This window comes from Vulpes vulpes, chromosome 3 (genome assembly GCF_048418805.1).
Source record: "Vulpes vulpes isolate BD-2025 chromosome 3, VulVul3, whole genome shotgun sequence".
In the NCBI taxonomy this organism is placed as follows: Eukaryota; Metazoa; Chordata; class Mammalia; order Carnivora; family Canidae; genus Vulpes; species Vulpes vulpes.
The window spans coordinates 90481163-90497064 of record NC_132782.1 but is presented as its reverse complement, the minus strand read 5'-3'; the positions used below and the strand labels follow the sequence as shown (position 1 = coordinate 90497064).

The 15902-nt window shown below is 46.5% G+C and overlaps 1 protein-coding gene across 3 annotated transcripts; it reads right to left on the bottom strand.

The window, feature by feature from the left end:
* Window positions 1-5173: 5173 nt before the first annotated feature.
* Window positions 5174-15848, bottom strand: ZFAND2A (zinc finger AN1-type containing 2A). 3 transcript variants are annotated; one of them, XM_026011290.2, is made up of 7 exons: window positions 15515-15848; window positions 14221-14320; window positions 13257-13351; window positions 11486-11614; window positions 8013-8164; window positions 7081-7164; window positions 5174-6508 (listed from the first exon to the last, which is right to left on the bottom strand). In XM_026011290.2, the coding sequence occupies exons 2-7, from the start codon at window positions 14273-14275 to the stop codon at window positions 6490-6492; spliced, it is 534 nt and encodes a 177-aa protein (XP_025867075.2). In that variant the 5' UTR covers window positions 14276-14320; window positions 15515-15848; the 3' UTR covers window positions 5174-6489. The 3 variants fall into 3 exon arrangements, with proteins under 3 accessions (XP_025867075.2, XP_072609441.1, XP_025867076.2); XM_072753340.1 differs by lacking the exon at window positions 5174-6508 and having other exon boundaries at window positions 6746-7164; XM_026011291.2 differs by lacking the exons at window positions 5174-6508; window positions 7081-7164 and having other exon boundaries at window positions 7829-8164.
* Between the last annotated feature and the right edge of the window lie 54 nt (window positions 15849-15902).

Below are 15902 nucleotides of genomic sequence, written 5' to 3'. Positions count from 1 at the left end.
GGATTGAGTCCCACGTTGGGCTCCCTGGGGGGAAGCCTGTGTCTCCCTCTGCCTGTGTCTCTGCCTCTCTCTGTCTCTCATGAATAAATACATAAAATCTTTAAAAAAATAAAAAAGGGGGATCCCTGGATGGCTCAGCGGTTTAGCGCCTGCCTTTGGCCCAGGGTGCGGTCCTGGAGTCCCAGGATCGAGTCCCGCGTCGGGCTCCTGGCGTGGAGCCTGCTTATTCCTCTGCCTGTGTCTCTGCCTCTCTCTCTCTCTCTCTCTCTCTCTCTCTGTCTATCATGAATAAATAAATAAATAAATAAATAAATAAATAAATAAATCTTAAAAAAATGTTTAAAAAAATAAAAAAAGGACACGCTCACAGCCCCACTCTGGATTCTTCTTTTCAAACCTCTTCCCTTGCTCACCGTGCCCCTCTCATCCTCAGTGCCACCAGGAAAAGTTACTGTCCTCACTTCTCTCTGCCTGGCACCCTATACGTCTTGTTAAAAGCAACAGGCTTTCCATGTTTCCCACCCCGATCTATTCCTGGACTCCACAACCTCACACCCAGGTCACCCCCACTGTCCTCCTAATGCATCCTCTACTTCCCAATGGCCAGAAATATCACTTTAGAACGTGGATCAGATTACCATATTTTTCACTTTGAGGGTAACATGTTTGTATTTTTTAAGTATTCTCTATGCCCAACACGGGGCTTGAACTCACAACCCTGAGATCAAGAGTCACATACTCCACTGACAGAGCCAGCAGGGCACCCCCAATGTTTGTGATTTTATTACTTCAATTTTTATTTTTTAAAGATTCATTTATTTTTATTTTTAAAAAATATTTATTTATTTATTTATGATAGACATAGAGAGAGAGAAAGAGAGGTAGAGACACAGGCAGAGGGAGAAGCAGGCTCTGTGCCGGGAGCCTGACGTGGGACTTGATCCCGGGACTCCAGGATCGCACCCTGGACCAAAGGCAGGTGCTAAACCGCTGAGCCACCCAGGGATCCCCAAGATTCATTTATTTTAGAAAGAGCACACACGCAAGCAGGGGGAGGGGCAGAGGAAGAGGGAATCTCAAGCAGACTCTGCTGAGTGCAGAGCCCAACACAGGGCTTGACCTCAGGACCCTAAGATCATGACCTGAGGTGAAATCAGAGTCAGTGCTTAACCAAGCCACCCAGGCACCCTCCCATATTTGTAATTTTAAAATTCCCTCAAGGATTCCTCATCAACTTAGGGCCTCATAGATAGTCTCCACATTTGCCAGGTAGGAGCATGATTCTGGTTCCATAACTAACCATATAATAACACAGCTATAGAGACAACAATTTCAAAGTAGGAGTGCACAGCAATTTTTGTGTGTTTTAATTCTGTTGCGGCAAAATCATCCTTTTGGCCATGTAAGAGGTGGTTTTATCATAATGGCTCTGGTATTCGTTACCATGAATACCATGCTTTTAGAAGCAAACATAATATTTTAAATACTGTATTTAATACTGTGTCTTAAATACTTAAAATCGCTAAGTATTTAAACAGATTTCACTACTCTATGGATAATCGTAACAAATAAAGCAGTGTGGGATGTTGATAGTGGGGGAAGTTGTGGGGGGCAGCAGAGATAATGGGATGTGCTTTCTACTCAATTTTGCTGTGAACCTGATTCTGCCCTAAAAAATCAGTTTATCAAGTAAAAAAAGTCAAATCACAAATGATCCTGCTCTAGGCTTATAGTTTAAGTATCAGGAAACAATTCTTCCCTGTTGCTAGCTGTTGTAGCAGGAATTTGAACCATGCACATCAAGCCCAACTCCTGCCAAATACTCCTGGGCACCCCCGATGTCTCTGGGCTCAGTTCAGTAAAACTAGTTTCCTAATTTATAATAATTTTCCTAATTTAGCAAAAATTATGGTGATATGGTTTCCTCCACTTGTTGTTCCTTCCTACAAACTCCATCTTACCCTTGGATGCCGAGATGGATTCTAGGAAACGGTGTATCTGATCCTGTCTAAATGCTATGGTTATTGCAGCCTCCAGCTGAGCAGGTTCCTGGCATGTACACAGCACCGCAGAAGGGTTCCAGGCTCCGAACAAATTTGAGAACCACTGCTATAGCCAAACCATGCAAGGCACACCACACCACCCTCCCTTAAACCGGGGTGTGTGACAATGCGGACATGGGTGGGAGGGCATATGGCCTGAGCACACCAAAGAGCCCACAGCCAGTGCTCTGTGGCTAGCAATGCAGGGCAGCACCAGAGGATCCGCCTGCAGTGGGAAGGCAATGACTCCAACCCTTGGCCAAGTCACAGCCATGAGGTCACGTGTGGGCACCACTATGCACCAACACCCAGCTCCTCAATACACAGAACCTGACCTTTCCCCTCGCATCCTATAAGCTTCCTACCTGCATGCTATGGAAAGTGGCCCTTCTAAGTGCTCTCATTCTCCAGGGAACGTTCACATGAAAGCAGGAAGAGAGACACTGGTACACGGGTACCCTTCACGCACATTCCTTCTTCTTAAGGTTGAGCCAAAGAGAAGCTATCTACATAGTAGCTTTACTTCAGAATGATAATCTACAGAATGTAAAATTAACCAACTTCTCTGTCTATTGGCATTTTTTGTTTTTGTTTTTACTAAAAGACCATTTTAAAAGATTGCTTTTGTATCATTTATTCCAAGAAAATCTTAGCTAGTGATGCATTTTAAGATCTCATCACCCAGAACAAGGGTGTGTATAAACTCTACAAATGTGGGTTTGGGTAGAGCTCCCCCTAACGTCCTAATGAGAGGCAGTGAGCAAAGGACACACTCAAAAAATTTAGAAACAAACAGCAAACGAGCTCTTGTCACAGTGTTTAACTACTAGCATAGCAGGACACTCTCCTCCTCCTGCACTTTCTATACTCTCTACTGCGATCACGAGTCTTTATTTCAAGAAAATACAACAAAGCAAATCAACACCCACCTGGGGAAAGCTCCTGGCAGACCAAATAGAAAAGTCAGACCTGTTCCCTCAGCATGTTCCCCAGAACATACCACCACTGCCTCAAGACATCTGCAGTGCAGGATGAATGCCAGAAACCCTGACTGTCAGGCAGGAAGCTTGGAGAACCAAGGCCATTTCAGCTACTAACCTAATTTGGAGCCTATCTTTTGAGTTTAATCTTAGGCTTAATTAAAAAGAATGAACATGGAAGTTTGATTAAAAATACATTTAAAATATCCCCAATCCTTATCACGATGACCTACAAATGCTGATATGGGGCTGACGGCTATTGTGTCCACTCTCCCTGTGATGCCGCACCTGACTTCCCAAAAGCAATCAACATTCCCACCAGCCCTCATCACCAGCCCGTGAAAGGCCTCTGGTGACACCTTGTGAACATCTGATGCTGCAGCCCACACACCACTGGGCAGGCAGTGGCCGGTGTCCAAGCTGCAGACAAGACACTGGACACCAGGAACGATGATGGGCAGCCTGGCTCTGGGCCTTGCTCAGGAACAGCTGGTTGGTGCCAGCCCAAGGCCAACTCAGGAAGAGCAGGAAGGTAATGTGAGTAGAGAGAGGTGCTCCCCCACGTGGTGGGACCTTTCCAACCTTTTGCATTCCTTGGGACCACCTGAACGCCTGCTAACACACCACTGGAGAGAGGACACAGAGAGCTCTGAGTACAACCATCCCCCCTTGTCTATGTTTCAGCGCCCATGGGCCCCACAATCCAGCAGTTGATGACCCTTCCCTCCTGACATCGCAACCCCAGGTCAACAGTGGACTGAGGCTTCATCATAGGCCTATGTCATTCCCCTCCTTCATCTCACCAGGAAGGCATCTGATCATCACACCATCACAAAAAAAGGGGGCATGCAGGACAGTAAGGAATTCCAAGGGGGAAGACACCCACTCACATAACATTTATTGCAATACGTTGTCACAGGTATACCTCGGAGATCCCACAGGGTTGGTTCTAGACCACCACAATAAGGTAAACATCTCTGTAAAGGGAGTCAAGTGATCTTTTTGGTTTCTGGTGCACAAAAGCCATTTATGCTATCCTGTAGTCTATTAAAGTGTGCAAAAACATGGTCTAAAAATTGTCAACGCGCAGATTTTGTTTTTTTTTTTTTTAAACACACAGATTTTAATTAAAAAATTTTATCAAGTGGCACCTATGTGGCTCAATGGTTGAGTGTCTGCCTTTGGCTCAGGGCGTGATCCCGGGGTCCTGGGATAGAGTCCCACATCGGGTTCCCCTCAGGGAGCCTGCTTCTCCCTCTGCCTACATCTCTGCCTCTCTCATGAATAAATAAATAAAATCTTTAAAAAAATCAATCAATACTTTATCAATAAAAAATGCTTTCACCCGAGCTGAAATCCCTGGTTACAGACCACCACAACAAATATAATAATCAGAAAATCTGAGATGTTGCAAGAATTACCAACATGTGACTCAGAAATGTAAAGGGAACAAAGGCTGTGGGAAAACTGGTACCCACAGACATGCTCAATGCAGGGTTGCCACAAACCTTCTATTGGTAAAAAATGCAGAATCTGTGAAGCACAATAAAGCAAGGAGCAGTAATATGCAGTATGCCTGGAGAACTGCACTTGCTCTCTTTTACTAGCTGTAGCTTATCTTACTGCACTTAATTCATAAAATTAAGCTCTACCACAGAACTGTGTGTATAGGGAAAAACCATACATACGTATAGCCCAGTGTAATTCATGGCCTCAGACACCCACAGGGGTCTTAGAATGTACCCCTGTGCCAAGGGGGTACCACTCCACTGTGCTTGAACACTCTAATCAGGGCACTTGGGTGGTTCAGTGGGTGAAGTGTCCACCTTCAGTTCAGGTCATGATCCCCGGGGTCTGGGATCAAGTCCCCATATCAGGTTCCCTGCTCAGTGGGGAGTCTGCATCTTCCCTAGTTCACATTCTCTCTTGCTTGCTCTCTCAAATAGGTGAAATCTTAAAACAAACAAACATTCAAATCAAATCCAAAGACAGAAGCACGAGCACTCATAAGCTGACCATTCTTCCTGATAAAATGTGGGGTTTTGCCCTTTAGTTTGGATGACCAAGAACACCACCGTCCAACAGAAATATAATGCTGGCCACCTACCTGTTTCCAAAGTTTCTAGTAGCCACAGTTAAAGCAAGAACAGGTAAGATCAACTTTATTGCTTTATTTAATCAATTGTATCCAAAACATCACTTCAACATGTGGATAATTTTAACAATGACATACTTTAGTATTTTGGCATTATCTTCAAAGCTCAGTGTCTTAGATTCTCAAACAGGTATTAAATTTCCATGAGAAAGGGCTGACCTGTATTTAAAATTTATAGTTGAAAAAATAGACTTATACCAAAGTTCCTAACATACTGAAGAATTTTCTAAAAAGTGAATCAAGTTAATAGCCCTTAAATTAAATATAACTAAAAATTCAATCCCACAGTTGGGCTGACTGCATTTCCCATGCTCCAAAACCTCTGTGGCCAAGTGACCATGTCCTGGACAGTGGGGGTGCACAGAAGTTATTTGTCGAAGTGGAGTCCCCAGACTGGCAGCATCAGCATCAGCTGGGAACTTCCTGAAATTCTCAAGGCCCACCCAGGCCCACAGAACCAGAAACTCTGGGGGTGGGGTCGGGTGCCCCTCAAACAAGCCCTCTAGGCAATTCTGAGCATGCGAAAGTCTGAGAACCACTAGTTCAGAACACACACCAACTAAGACAGCCCGCAAAAATAGTTTTCATCACTTCCTTGTGGAATGGAAAAAGCCCACCCCCGCCAAATCATGCTTTGAGGCTCTGAAACCAGGAGTAATTGCCTGTATTTTATTAATCCAGGAGCAAGAGGAGGTCTGGATGTATAGGTAGATGACCAGTGGGTTAAGATCAGGACCCAACTCAAATGACATTTTGCTTCACTGTTTCCCAAAGTCCCGGGTTGAAGGATATGGGGCTCTCTCATGGACCATGGACCATGGCCATGACTGGTGTCTATTTGGCCAAAGGGCTGTTCTCAGTGGAAGAGTGGCCACCTCTAAACAAGGCCTTTAGCAAGGTACATGGCCTCCCCCCTTTCCTGGGCTCATGTAGCTGTCACCACAGAAGCCACAAGGTGAAGACAGAGTGCAATCAGCTGTGTGGGTGACAGAAGGTTCCAGAACACTGGGTTCTTTGGGGACTCAGGCCAGGGCAGAGCTGCTCTCTTATCTGTCACACCCCTTCAATCCTTACGGCACTTTACTTGGGAGGCAGGAGGGAGGAAGCAGAGGTTGACGGAGCAGCTTAGCCTAACTTAGAATATCCATAACCTTCTATTTATTTTGCCAAAATTTGTACATTTTACTGGAAAAGTTTTAATGACATTCCCGACCGTTTGCCATGAGTAGTACAAAGGCACTAGAGCACAACTTTGCCTACAAAGCTAAATATACAAAACAAGTGAATGTGCCAGTGTGTGCAGATAGTCCCATCATCTCTTTACTTTCCACCTGAAAGAGAGCAAAAGAACAGCTTATTTTTTTAGGTCTGTCTTGATTAACCAGGAGCAACTGATCATCTAAAAGCTCTAGGCCGGGCAGCCCAGGTGGCTCAGCGGTTTATTGCCACCTTCTGCCCAGGGTGTGATCCTGGGGACTGGAATTGGGTCGCTCATCTGGCTCCCTGCGTGGAGCCTGCTTCTCCCTCTGCCTGTGTCTCTCACAGTGCCTTTCTCACTATGTGTCTCTCATGAGTGAATAAATAAAATCTTAAAAAAAAATAAATCAAAATAAAATAAAAAATAAAAGCTCTAGGCCATATAAGGTATTTTAGCAACCAGCTATAAAATGCTACTGCTAACTATGCTCCGTGCTAGAATGAACTGTGTTGGTAATTCAGGGTTTGAGAGCACACACAACCAGACCCTTACCCCTCCTTAAGACTAAGCCAATGGAGCACGAAGTTAATCAGTTGGTTATTAACTGCATGCACTGCACTGACTCCTCAGTGCTCGCCACTCGGACAAGAACTGCTCCTGCTGGTACAAAGCAACCATACTTGTGCACGCTGTTTACACCAATACCTGAGTCGCTGAGCCCGCCAAATGGTAGACAGCCTGTGTAAAGCTCCTGACGGCTCGGATTCAGAGGCTCTGGCAGCTGCATACCTACACAGAAAGGCAGACCAATGGTCACCGACCTCTCCATCAGCTTACCTGGAGACCTATGTGCACAGTGAACCCTATGCTCTGTCCAGGTACAGATGACACGAGAAATCACCGCTAACTACAAGGTAAACTCATGCTTCCATATTCATTCAACAGCAGGTTTAGGCAAACATCTCCACTTTGAGAAAGGTACTCTTGCTTATACCACTACCAAATGGGATAGATTGTGTCCCCACAAAAGATAGGCTAAGCCCTGTACACTCAGGACCTCAGAATGTGACATCTAGAAGTAAGGCTGTCACAGATGTACTCAGCTGAGATGCGCTAAGAGTGCAGAGGTGTGAGACCCTAATCTAGGATTGTCCCCTCATAAAAAGGGGACATTTGGACACAGACACACAACGGAAAAGCAGGTGATGGAGGACACAGAGGTTGGGAGAGGCATCCACAGCCAAGAACGGCTGAGGACTGTTGGCAGACCACCCGCAGCTTGGGGGGATGGCCTGGAGTGGGCTCTCCCCATAGCCTTCAGAAGCCAACCCCGCCATACCTCCAACCTGTACTTGTGTCTCCAGAGCCAGAGAAAATGAACTTCTGCTGTTGAAGTTGCACAAGCTGCGGTACTTTGTTTTGGCAGCCATAGAAAATACAAATAGAATCCAACTTTTGTTTAAAATCCAATTTTAATTTAGATTATATTCATCCAAACTCCTACAACAAACACCTCACCTCAACAACTTAGGTCAGTACAATTCTCAACGTTGCCCTATCCCCACTGCTGGGGTCAGGCAGGTCCATTGATGTCACTGTACGTGAGCCAGCACGTCAGAGCCAGCCTCTCTTCTCACCCGGCTACGCTGATGGGGCGGCTCCCGTGCTTGCAGCTGTGATCCAGAGGGTGCCTATGCTGAATGCAGAAACTGCCACGACACTGGTCACAAGCCACCTGCAGCATCTCTTTCTTCTTGCACCCCTCTTTTGAGCACCGGTACATAAAAATCTGAGAAGGCAAGAGTTGCTTTAATAAGTAATTATTTAAGAAGCCCTTAAAACAACCAACACTTAAACTAGAAACAGTTTTTAGCTACATGAAATGAAGACATCAAAATTTCATTCAAACATCTGCCAGGTAAATAGGTGAGTACTAACTAAGGAAACGGGACAGTTTTAACAAACACAAAAATAGCATATTAAGTTGGGTATTCATGTGAGATGATCAGAGGTGTTCTCAGCCAAAAAACCCCCACAAAATCCAGGGGAGTGGGGACTAGGGATATGGAGGGAAGGAGGCTAAGCCTGTGGCATCATACATAGTCCTACAGAAGGCAACTGGTTCCAGGGGCATTGCAGGGAGCTGAAAAATTTATATTCCCTATACTCATTATATTATTAGAGTTTTGGGGTGGTTTTTTTGCAGGGGTGATGTGGGACAAGGGAGTGATACAAATTCTCAAGCACTGCTGACTCTGTAAGGTAAGGATGTTGACCAAAAGGTACCCACATAGAAGCCTGAGGCAGCCCTCCAGCAAAGACAGGAAGGCACAGGCTGCCAGGAGTGACCTGATGATATACAAACAGCACAAGGATATAGGGTGCCTGCTCCAGGAGAGCAAAGGCAGGCATGCACAACCTGGGGCTAGGAGAGTGGGGACAGGGGATGGGCTTGGGTCACAAATCTAGAGTGAGCCAAGAATGAGGAAGACCTTGTTAACTTAGGAGGAAGGCATGCCAAGTGGAGCTGTGGCCTTACGTAGAGACAGGGAATTTTTAAAAGAACTTCCAGAGGGCCTGGAGTAATATGAAGAGAAGGGGGTTATGGAAGATGACTGGGGTCAGCTGGTTAATAAAAGGTTCTGGGTGCTAGGCGAAGACACACAGAGCTTATTCTCTCATGCTGGAGGCTGAAAGCAGCAAGACTTTATAAGCCTTATGCTTATATATTGCAATTATTGTGTATTTAATGTAACATGATAAGGTAGTTCCTAACGATAAGCCAGGATCCATGACTGGAAACCGGAACGTAGGCCTGATGAAAGCCAATTTCCTGGAGACAAGGTCCTTCAAAGCCAATGTGGTTATTTTGGAGAGCAATAGGAGAGGAAAGCGGGAGCAGGGCATCTGAGAAAAACCACCTGAGTGACCTGGTAAGGTGTTCGAGAAGGGCAAGCTGCAGAGCTGCCCAAGACCAGACCCCAGGAAGGCCTGAGAGGCTGTGAGAATCTGCAGTCCAAGGGGAGAGGGCACAAGTTATGTGCCATCATTGAAGGCAAATTCAGTTTGAGTCTCCTTAGGCTTCTGATTAAGGAAGGGAAACTGAATACACATACTGCCTGACTCCTCCCCAAATACGATGAAAACAACGGAAGATTTTTTGAAAAGGGGTAAACCCACAAAGGCCGGGAATAAGAAAACAGCTACAAGATTTCAGGAAAAAAAAGCACACAAACAAGTAGCAATGAACCTGGCAGATATGAGAAAGCCAAATTGTAAACTAATGGGGAAGGTCAAGAAGCACTCCAATTCATGAAACAAAACCCCGAAAGGCTCAGAAATCAGCAGTTCCAGAAGCTCAGGGTGCCGTGGGACACAACAGGAGAAATGGCTGTTAAGTCCAAGCAGCAGACCTGCACCTTACGCCAGCAGATGTGTACTCAGCAGAGGATCCAAGAGAGGCTGCTGGCTAGAAGTGCAGCAATGGGCAGAAGGACCATGAGAATCATGGGAGGGGCACCCAGAAGCCAGTAAGGACTTCACACTCCCCACAAAGGAGATGTGAGTGTTCTTTCTACCTGGCTCCATAATCCTGGAAGTCAGAGTGTGCTCTCCAGGAAGGAAACAGAACACCTTCTCTGGGGAATCTGATTAGCCCAAAAGAAAGACCTGAAATCACAAAGCATAAAAAGTGGACTGGGCAGATGACCTGCAGCCAACGTGAGAGTCCGTACTGCTCCCACCATGCAAGTGAGCAGTCAGCTGCAGGCTGGCACATGAGGAGGACACTCACTGTGATGCAGATAAAACACTCTGGACAGAGAATTCACAGGTAAAGAAAACTTAGGGGGGAGAAAGGAGACCCATCCAGGAGGTTCAGCACCCAAGGAACAGGAGTCTAGAGGAAATCCAAGAATCTTAAGACGGCATTCCAAATGGAAACACTGGAGTTTCCAGTTTGGGAGGATCCACTGCCTGCCTAGCAGGACAGATGAAGATAGATCTACGCCAGCAACAGTCAATGTGAAGCTTTTAAATTCTGGGATGGAGCGGAGAGGGGTGGGGCCAGGAGAGAGCCTCCAAGCTGCCAGACTGAAACTCATCCCACAAAGGACCAATGTAGAACAGCAGGGGAATTCTCTAAAGCAACAGCAGAAGCAAGAAAACAAACCAACACCTGCAAATATTCAAAGATTTCAAATCAGGCTGCTATCCCTGGGCAGCTAAGCAAGGAGAAATGGAGAACAAAGACCCAGCAGGATATACTACCTCCTATTTATCTCCCATGGTCCTTCCCAAGGAGCAAGCGGGGCCTATGACTTCCCCCAAATAAGGGAAAAACAAAGAAAAGAAAACATAAGGCACAGGAGGCTTGGGACCCACGGTTAGGGAGACAGATGCAGAAACTAGGACCTAGCATAAATGCAGAAGTAATCTCTCAGCTGTGTCCTCAGAGACGGAGGCCTGGAACATCAGCCTAGGAGCCCACTCCACGTCTGCTGGGAAGGCGGCGTTAAAAGATGTGGCAGCATAGGAATGGGGGTAGGGGGACTCCGTGCTCAGCCCACACTGTGGTCAACAGGTAACGCCCCAAACTAAAGGGCAGCAAGACAAACTCAAGACACAACAACACGTGGAGAAAAAAATAAGAGTTGAAACCACCTGCTATGGAGAATAGGGACCTACTGTTTTTTCCCCGACACAATTTACTCCAAATGAACAAATGCAGAACTCTCACAAAGACACTGACACTACAAAAGCAAGAAAGCTAAATGTTCAAACTTTTATGTATCCTTTTACATTTTCCTAAGAGGAGCTGAGGAAAAGTACACATTAACAGAATGGTTCTAGAAACCACATTAACTCTCCATCTTGGGATAAAAAGGTGAGAATCCTAAAGGTAGCAAATCTCAAAGGAGACTCTAATATTCAGAGTACTTGAATGTATTTGTAAGAAGCCAAGCCATCACAACATGGGGAAACACAGACACATCACAAAGGTTTTATCTTGCACGCAGACGATTAGGGCTATAGATCATAGTCAGATAATTGACCTTTTACCTTCTACAGAAAAAACAGCATTCACAGGGTGACCATAACCTGTCCTTACCTTCTCTTTCTTCCCAGGAAGGTAGTTACAGTCTCGATCAATGTGCTCACCAACCACCACATCTGGTATCTCTCCCTTTTTTACTGGGACTGGGTTGTTACAAAGTGGGCATACTGGGACCTGAACATCCTGAAAATGACAGAAGAGGATATTCCAGATTCAGACAATCAAAACTCACAAAAGAAAGTGGTATGGCATCATAGTGCATCAAGAATCACATAGAGTACACACGCTGATCTTTCCGCTGCTCATCAGAAGAGGACACTGTTAACATAAAGGATTAACAGCAAAGGCAACCCTACAGATTCAGGATAGAGGTGCTCAAAGTGGAATCCAGTGGCATTTAATCATAACAGAGTATTAACCAGTTGTGGAAAAGACCATGAGATAATCAATAAAAGGCAGCCAAGAAGCTGGTGAAACTGATCTGGTCTCAGAGCACCAGGGCTGTCTGTCTTGCATGACCTCAGTGAGCAGTGACAGAGCCCAAACACCTCCAGATGGAGAAAACATAACAGAAGAAAACACTAGCCCCGAAGACCCTCTAGCTCCCTACAATTGTCAACAGCCTCTCCAATCTTTTTGTTGCTTTCACATGCAGGGAGACTCACTGAGCTAACAGCTAGGCACACAGCTAGGCTGAGCTCTCAGGTACATAATGACCATCCCAGCCCAAGATTGTGGGGGCTCTGGAGGAGGAACAAAACACCCAGTGGCTGCATGCCTAGCAGTGAAAAAAACCTCAGAGCCAAGGCAGGAGCTAAGAAAACCTGGCTCAGCAAGAAAACAGAGGTGACAACTGATATCCCAACAGGTAATCACAGAATTCTGGGGCCTATACTGTCTGCAGGGGCTGAACTCAAGGGTCACCCAGGACTTCCTCAGTTGACAAGTCTGCACATTAAGAAATAAAGCATTACTAATGATCTCTAGCCAGACTCTCCCTATCCACAGAAGATGGGAAGGTCAAGCCAACAATAAACTAGGTAGTGTGGCCTAGTCATCATGGCCTGGTAAATATGACTCACCCTCCCCCGCCCCCTATGATGACTTAGAAGGGTCAGATCCTGGCCAACACTAATGGAAGCATGCAATAATGCTAAATCATTCATGTTTCTAACTGCCATTATAGGGAAACAGCAGGACAGATAAAATAACCTCTAAACCACTAGAAACAAAACGAATATAGGCCGGGGGCCACCTACAAAGTCAGTAACAGAGACAGCACACTTTTGTTGGACTTATACACGTTCGTTTTCTTAGAGTCCTCCTCATCTTCCCGTTTCTACCAGGTACTATTTGCCACTAAATAGGATCCCAAAGCTGTAAAGTTACCCAGATAAGCATTTTTAATACTTTCCAGATTAGACACTTTGTCAAGTGTTAAACCATTTCTTGTGCTTCATAAAGCCTCTGCTAGGTTTTTCCTCAGCATAATCAGTGAAAGGAATGTTTTAACATGCGAAGTAAGCTTTGAAGGTTTGGATACAACAATTTAACTTCAAGACCCCCTTAAAAATGCAATCTGTCGCTTAGAGCTGTGCCATCCAGAATTTCCTGTGATGGTGGAAATGTGCCATATCTGCACTGCCCAATACAGTAGTTACTGGCCACATGTGGTTGCTGAACACCTGAAATGTGACTAGTGTGACTGGGAAACTGGATTTTAAGTCTTATTTCATTTTAATGAAAATACCAGCTATATCTTGCCTTATGTTTACTACCTGGACAGCGAAAATTAGACTCTTTGGAATAAAGTACGATAAATTACCTTCTTGAATGCAAAGGGACATTTGTGTGCAGCACAAGTAAAATGATCTTTACAGAAATCTTGTTTACATGCATCACATTTAAACGGAAGAAAATCTAAAAAAAAAACAAAACAAAACAATAGCGTTTTAAAGATTAGAACAAAAGAATTACAGATCATGTTAAACATGTATTTACCTGCAGTGAGTTCTTTATGCCTATCAAACATATCCTTGAAGTGGCACATGTGAGAAAAATGTAATTTCATGATGCCAACAATAACAAAGAATCTATAAAGCTATCTTTTCTTTTACAAAAAAATATCTTTCTTTTAGAAAGAGAGAGGCTGCCCAGGGCAGGAGGGCACAGAGAGAAACAAGCAGACTCCCCGCTGAGCTCGGGAGCCCATGAGGGGCTGGATCTCACAACCCTGAGATCATGACCTGAGCCAAAACCAAGAGTCAGATGCTTAATGGGCTGAACCACCCAGATGTCCCTATAAAACTATCTTTTCAAGAGGGATCCCTGGGTGGCGCAGTGGTTTGGCGCCTGCCTTTGGCCCAGGGTGCGATCCTGGAGACCCGGGATCGAATCCCACGTCGGGCTCCCGGTGCATGGAGCCTGTTTCTCCCTCTGCCTATGTCTCTGCCTCTCTCTCTCTCTCTCTCTCTGTGTGACTATCATAAATAAATAAAAATTATTAAAAAAAAAAACAAAAAACTATCTTTTCAAGAGACCATCCCATGTAATATCACACTTAAGCAGCACACTTCTATCCACTTGGCTTTGGCCCTGGTACCTGGCCTTGGGCAGACGGTGAATAATAATACTGAACAGAACCTGCACCTCAGGCCAGCCTCCCAACACTGAAAAGCCACGAGGGCCAAAACCCAGAAAACAGCTAATTAATCAAATAGCCAGTTCTCCCTAACCAAACAGTGAACGTAACACACATTTCCTATTAACAATCTCTTAAAAGTGCTTACCTAGCTGTTTACAAGTTTTTTCTGAACAATGCTTCCCCAAATCAGGGAACTCCATTATGAGAACGTGTCCAAAAGCACAGACGGCAGAGGGATGGATCACCTACAAGAATTAAAGTAGTTAGGAAAGAAACCATGGCCATAATTTCAGTCCCTGGGGTGCCTAACTTTGGACTAAGAAAGTCTACAAAGATGCTCTGTGGGAAGAATCTGATGCCCAAGTCATCCTGCGCCCCTGGGAGGCACTAAAGTATCGGATTCTCCCGGCCTTTTTTTTTTTTTTTTTAATTTTTATTTATTTATGATAGTCATACACAGAGAGAGAGAGAGAGAGAGAGAGAGAGGCAGAGGGAGAAGCAGGCTCCATGCACCGGGAGCCCGACGTGGGATGCGATCCCAGGTCTCCAGGATCGCGCCCTGGGCCAAAGGCAGGCGCTAAACCGCTGCGCCACCCAGGGATCCCTCTCCCGGCCTTTCAACAAAGAAAAGCAAAGCAGCTCCAGCACAGGTACCAGCTCGTTTGGAACCTATCCCCTTTAGGACACCAATTTCTTCTTGGCCCTTTAAATTCCCCTTGAAAAAGCTCACCCGGAATTCAGGCTTGCTTTAAACCGTTCTGACTCACGTTGACAGGGCTTTCCCATGTTCAATTTACACAACTTCCCACAAAAAGCTGGGCCACAATTTCATCGACCGAGTCTACTTGTTGACATACACAAAGCCGTCACCAAGGGCTAAAATCACGTTGACAGCACTATCCCGAGGCGCTTCAACTCCGTCCCTGCGGTCCTCAACTCCCTCTTGCCCTGAACTTTACTTAAGAACTTACTCCCGAGACACCACCAACTCGGGAGTGGAAGGGTGGACACTGGGAGGACGAGGAGGGAAGCTCCTGCACCCGAGCGGGAACTCGAGCTCGTGACACGCCTCACGAGAGCCCTGCCAGCCTCAGCACCTACAACCCTATCAGGAAGTCCCCCCAGGGGGATCCCCGGGTGGCTCAGCGGTTTAGCGCCCGCCTTCAGCCCAGGGCGTGATCCAGACGCAGGATCGAGTCTCACATCGGGCTCCCTGCCTGGGGCCTGCTTCTCCCTCTGCCTGTGTCTCTGCCTCTCTCTGTGTCTCTCATGAATAAATAAATAAAATCTTAAAAAAAAAAAAGTGCCCCCAGAAGTCAGGGTCTGCCGTGCGGTCCCCGGGCCTTGACACAGCAGCGGTGAGAGCCCCCGAACATGGGCTCGTTCGGCTAGCACCTGAAGCCTTTCCCGGTCCCCGACCCCGTGCCCCCGACCCAGACCTGGCTGTCGTCGGGGGCCCGGGCGGCCGCGGAGACGGGAAGCCGGATGTCCCTTCCAGCAGTCAGCCGCACGGTACAAGACCAAAAGGCTGACGAAAACGGATTCCGACGGACAGCACCGCGTCGTCCAAGCCTGCCGACGAGCGAAGCATTGTGGACAGCCAAACCCCCATTTATTCGCTGCCTCGGGACCAGAGAGCCTCCGCGGCCTGTACGTGCCCGCGCGCCCTGATTACGTCACCGCCCGGCCGGCCAATCTCGCCCCACTGCGGCTCGGCTTTCCCGGCGCGCCCCCGAGACGTCAGCACCGGGCCGACCAATCCGCTCCCGCCACAGCCCCGTCGGCCCGCCCACTCGCTCCCCCGCCTCCCTTCTCGAACGGTCCGGC

What these genes read in the sequence shown, in the direction of transcription:
- ZFAND2A (XM_072753340.1), bottom strand. Translation starts at nt 14,275, where the DNA reads ATGGAGTTCCCTGATTTGGGGAAGCATTGTTCAGAAAAAACTTGTAAA. An exon ending in TTCCTGGGAAGAAAGAGAAG is followed by an intron (nt 8,165 to 11,485) that starts GTAAGGACAGGT and finishes TTGCCTTCTCAG; the next exon opens with ATTTTTATGTACCGGTGCTC. An exon ending in CGCCCCATCAGCGTAGCCGG is followed by an intron (nt 7,165 to 8,012) that starts GTGAGAAGAGAG and finishes CTTTCTGTGTAG; the next exon opens with GTATGCAGCTGCCAGAGCCT.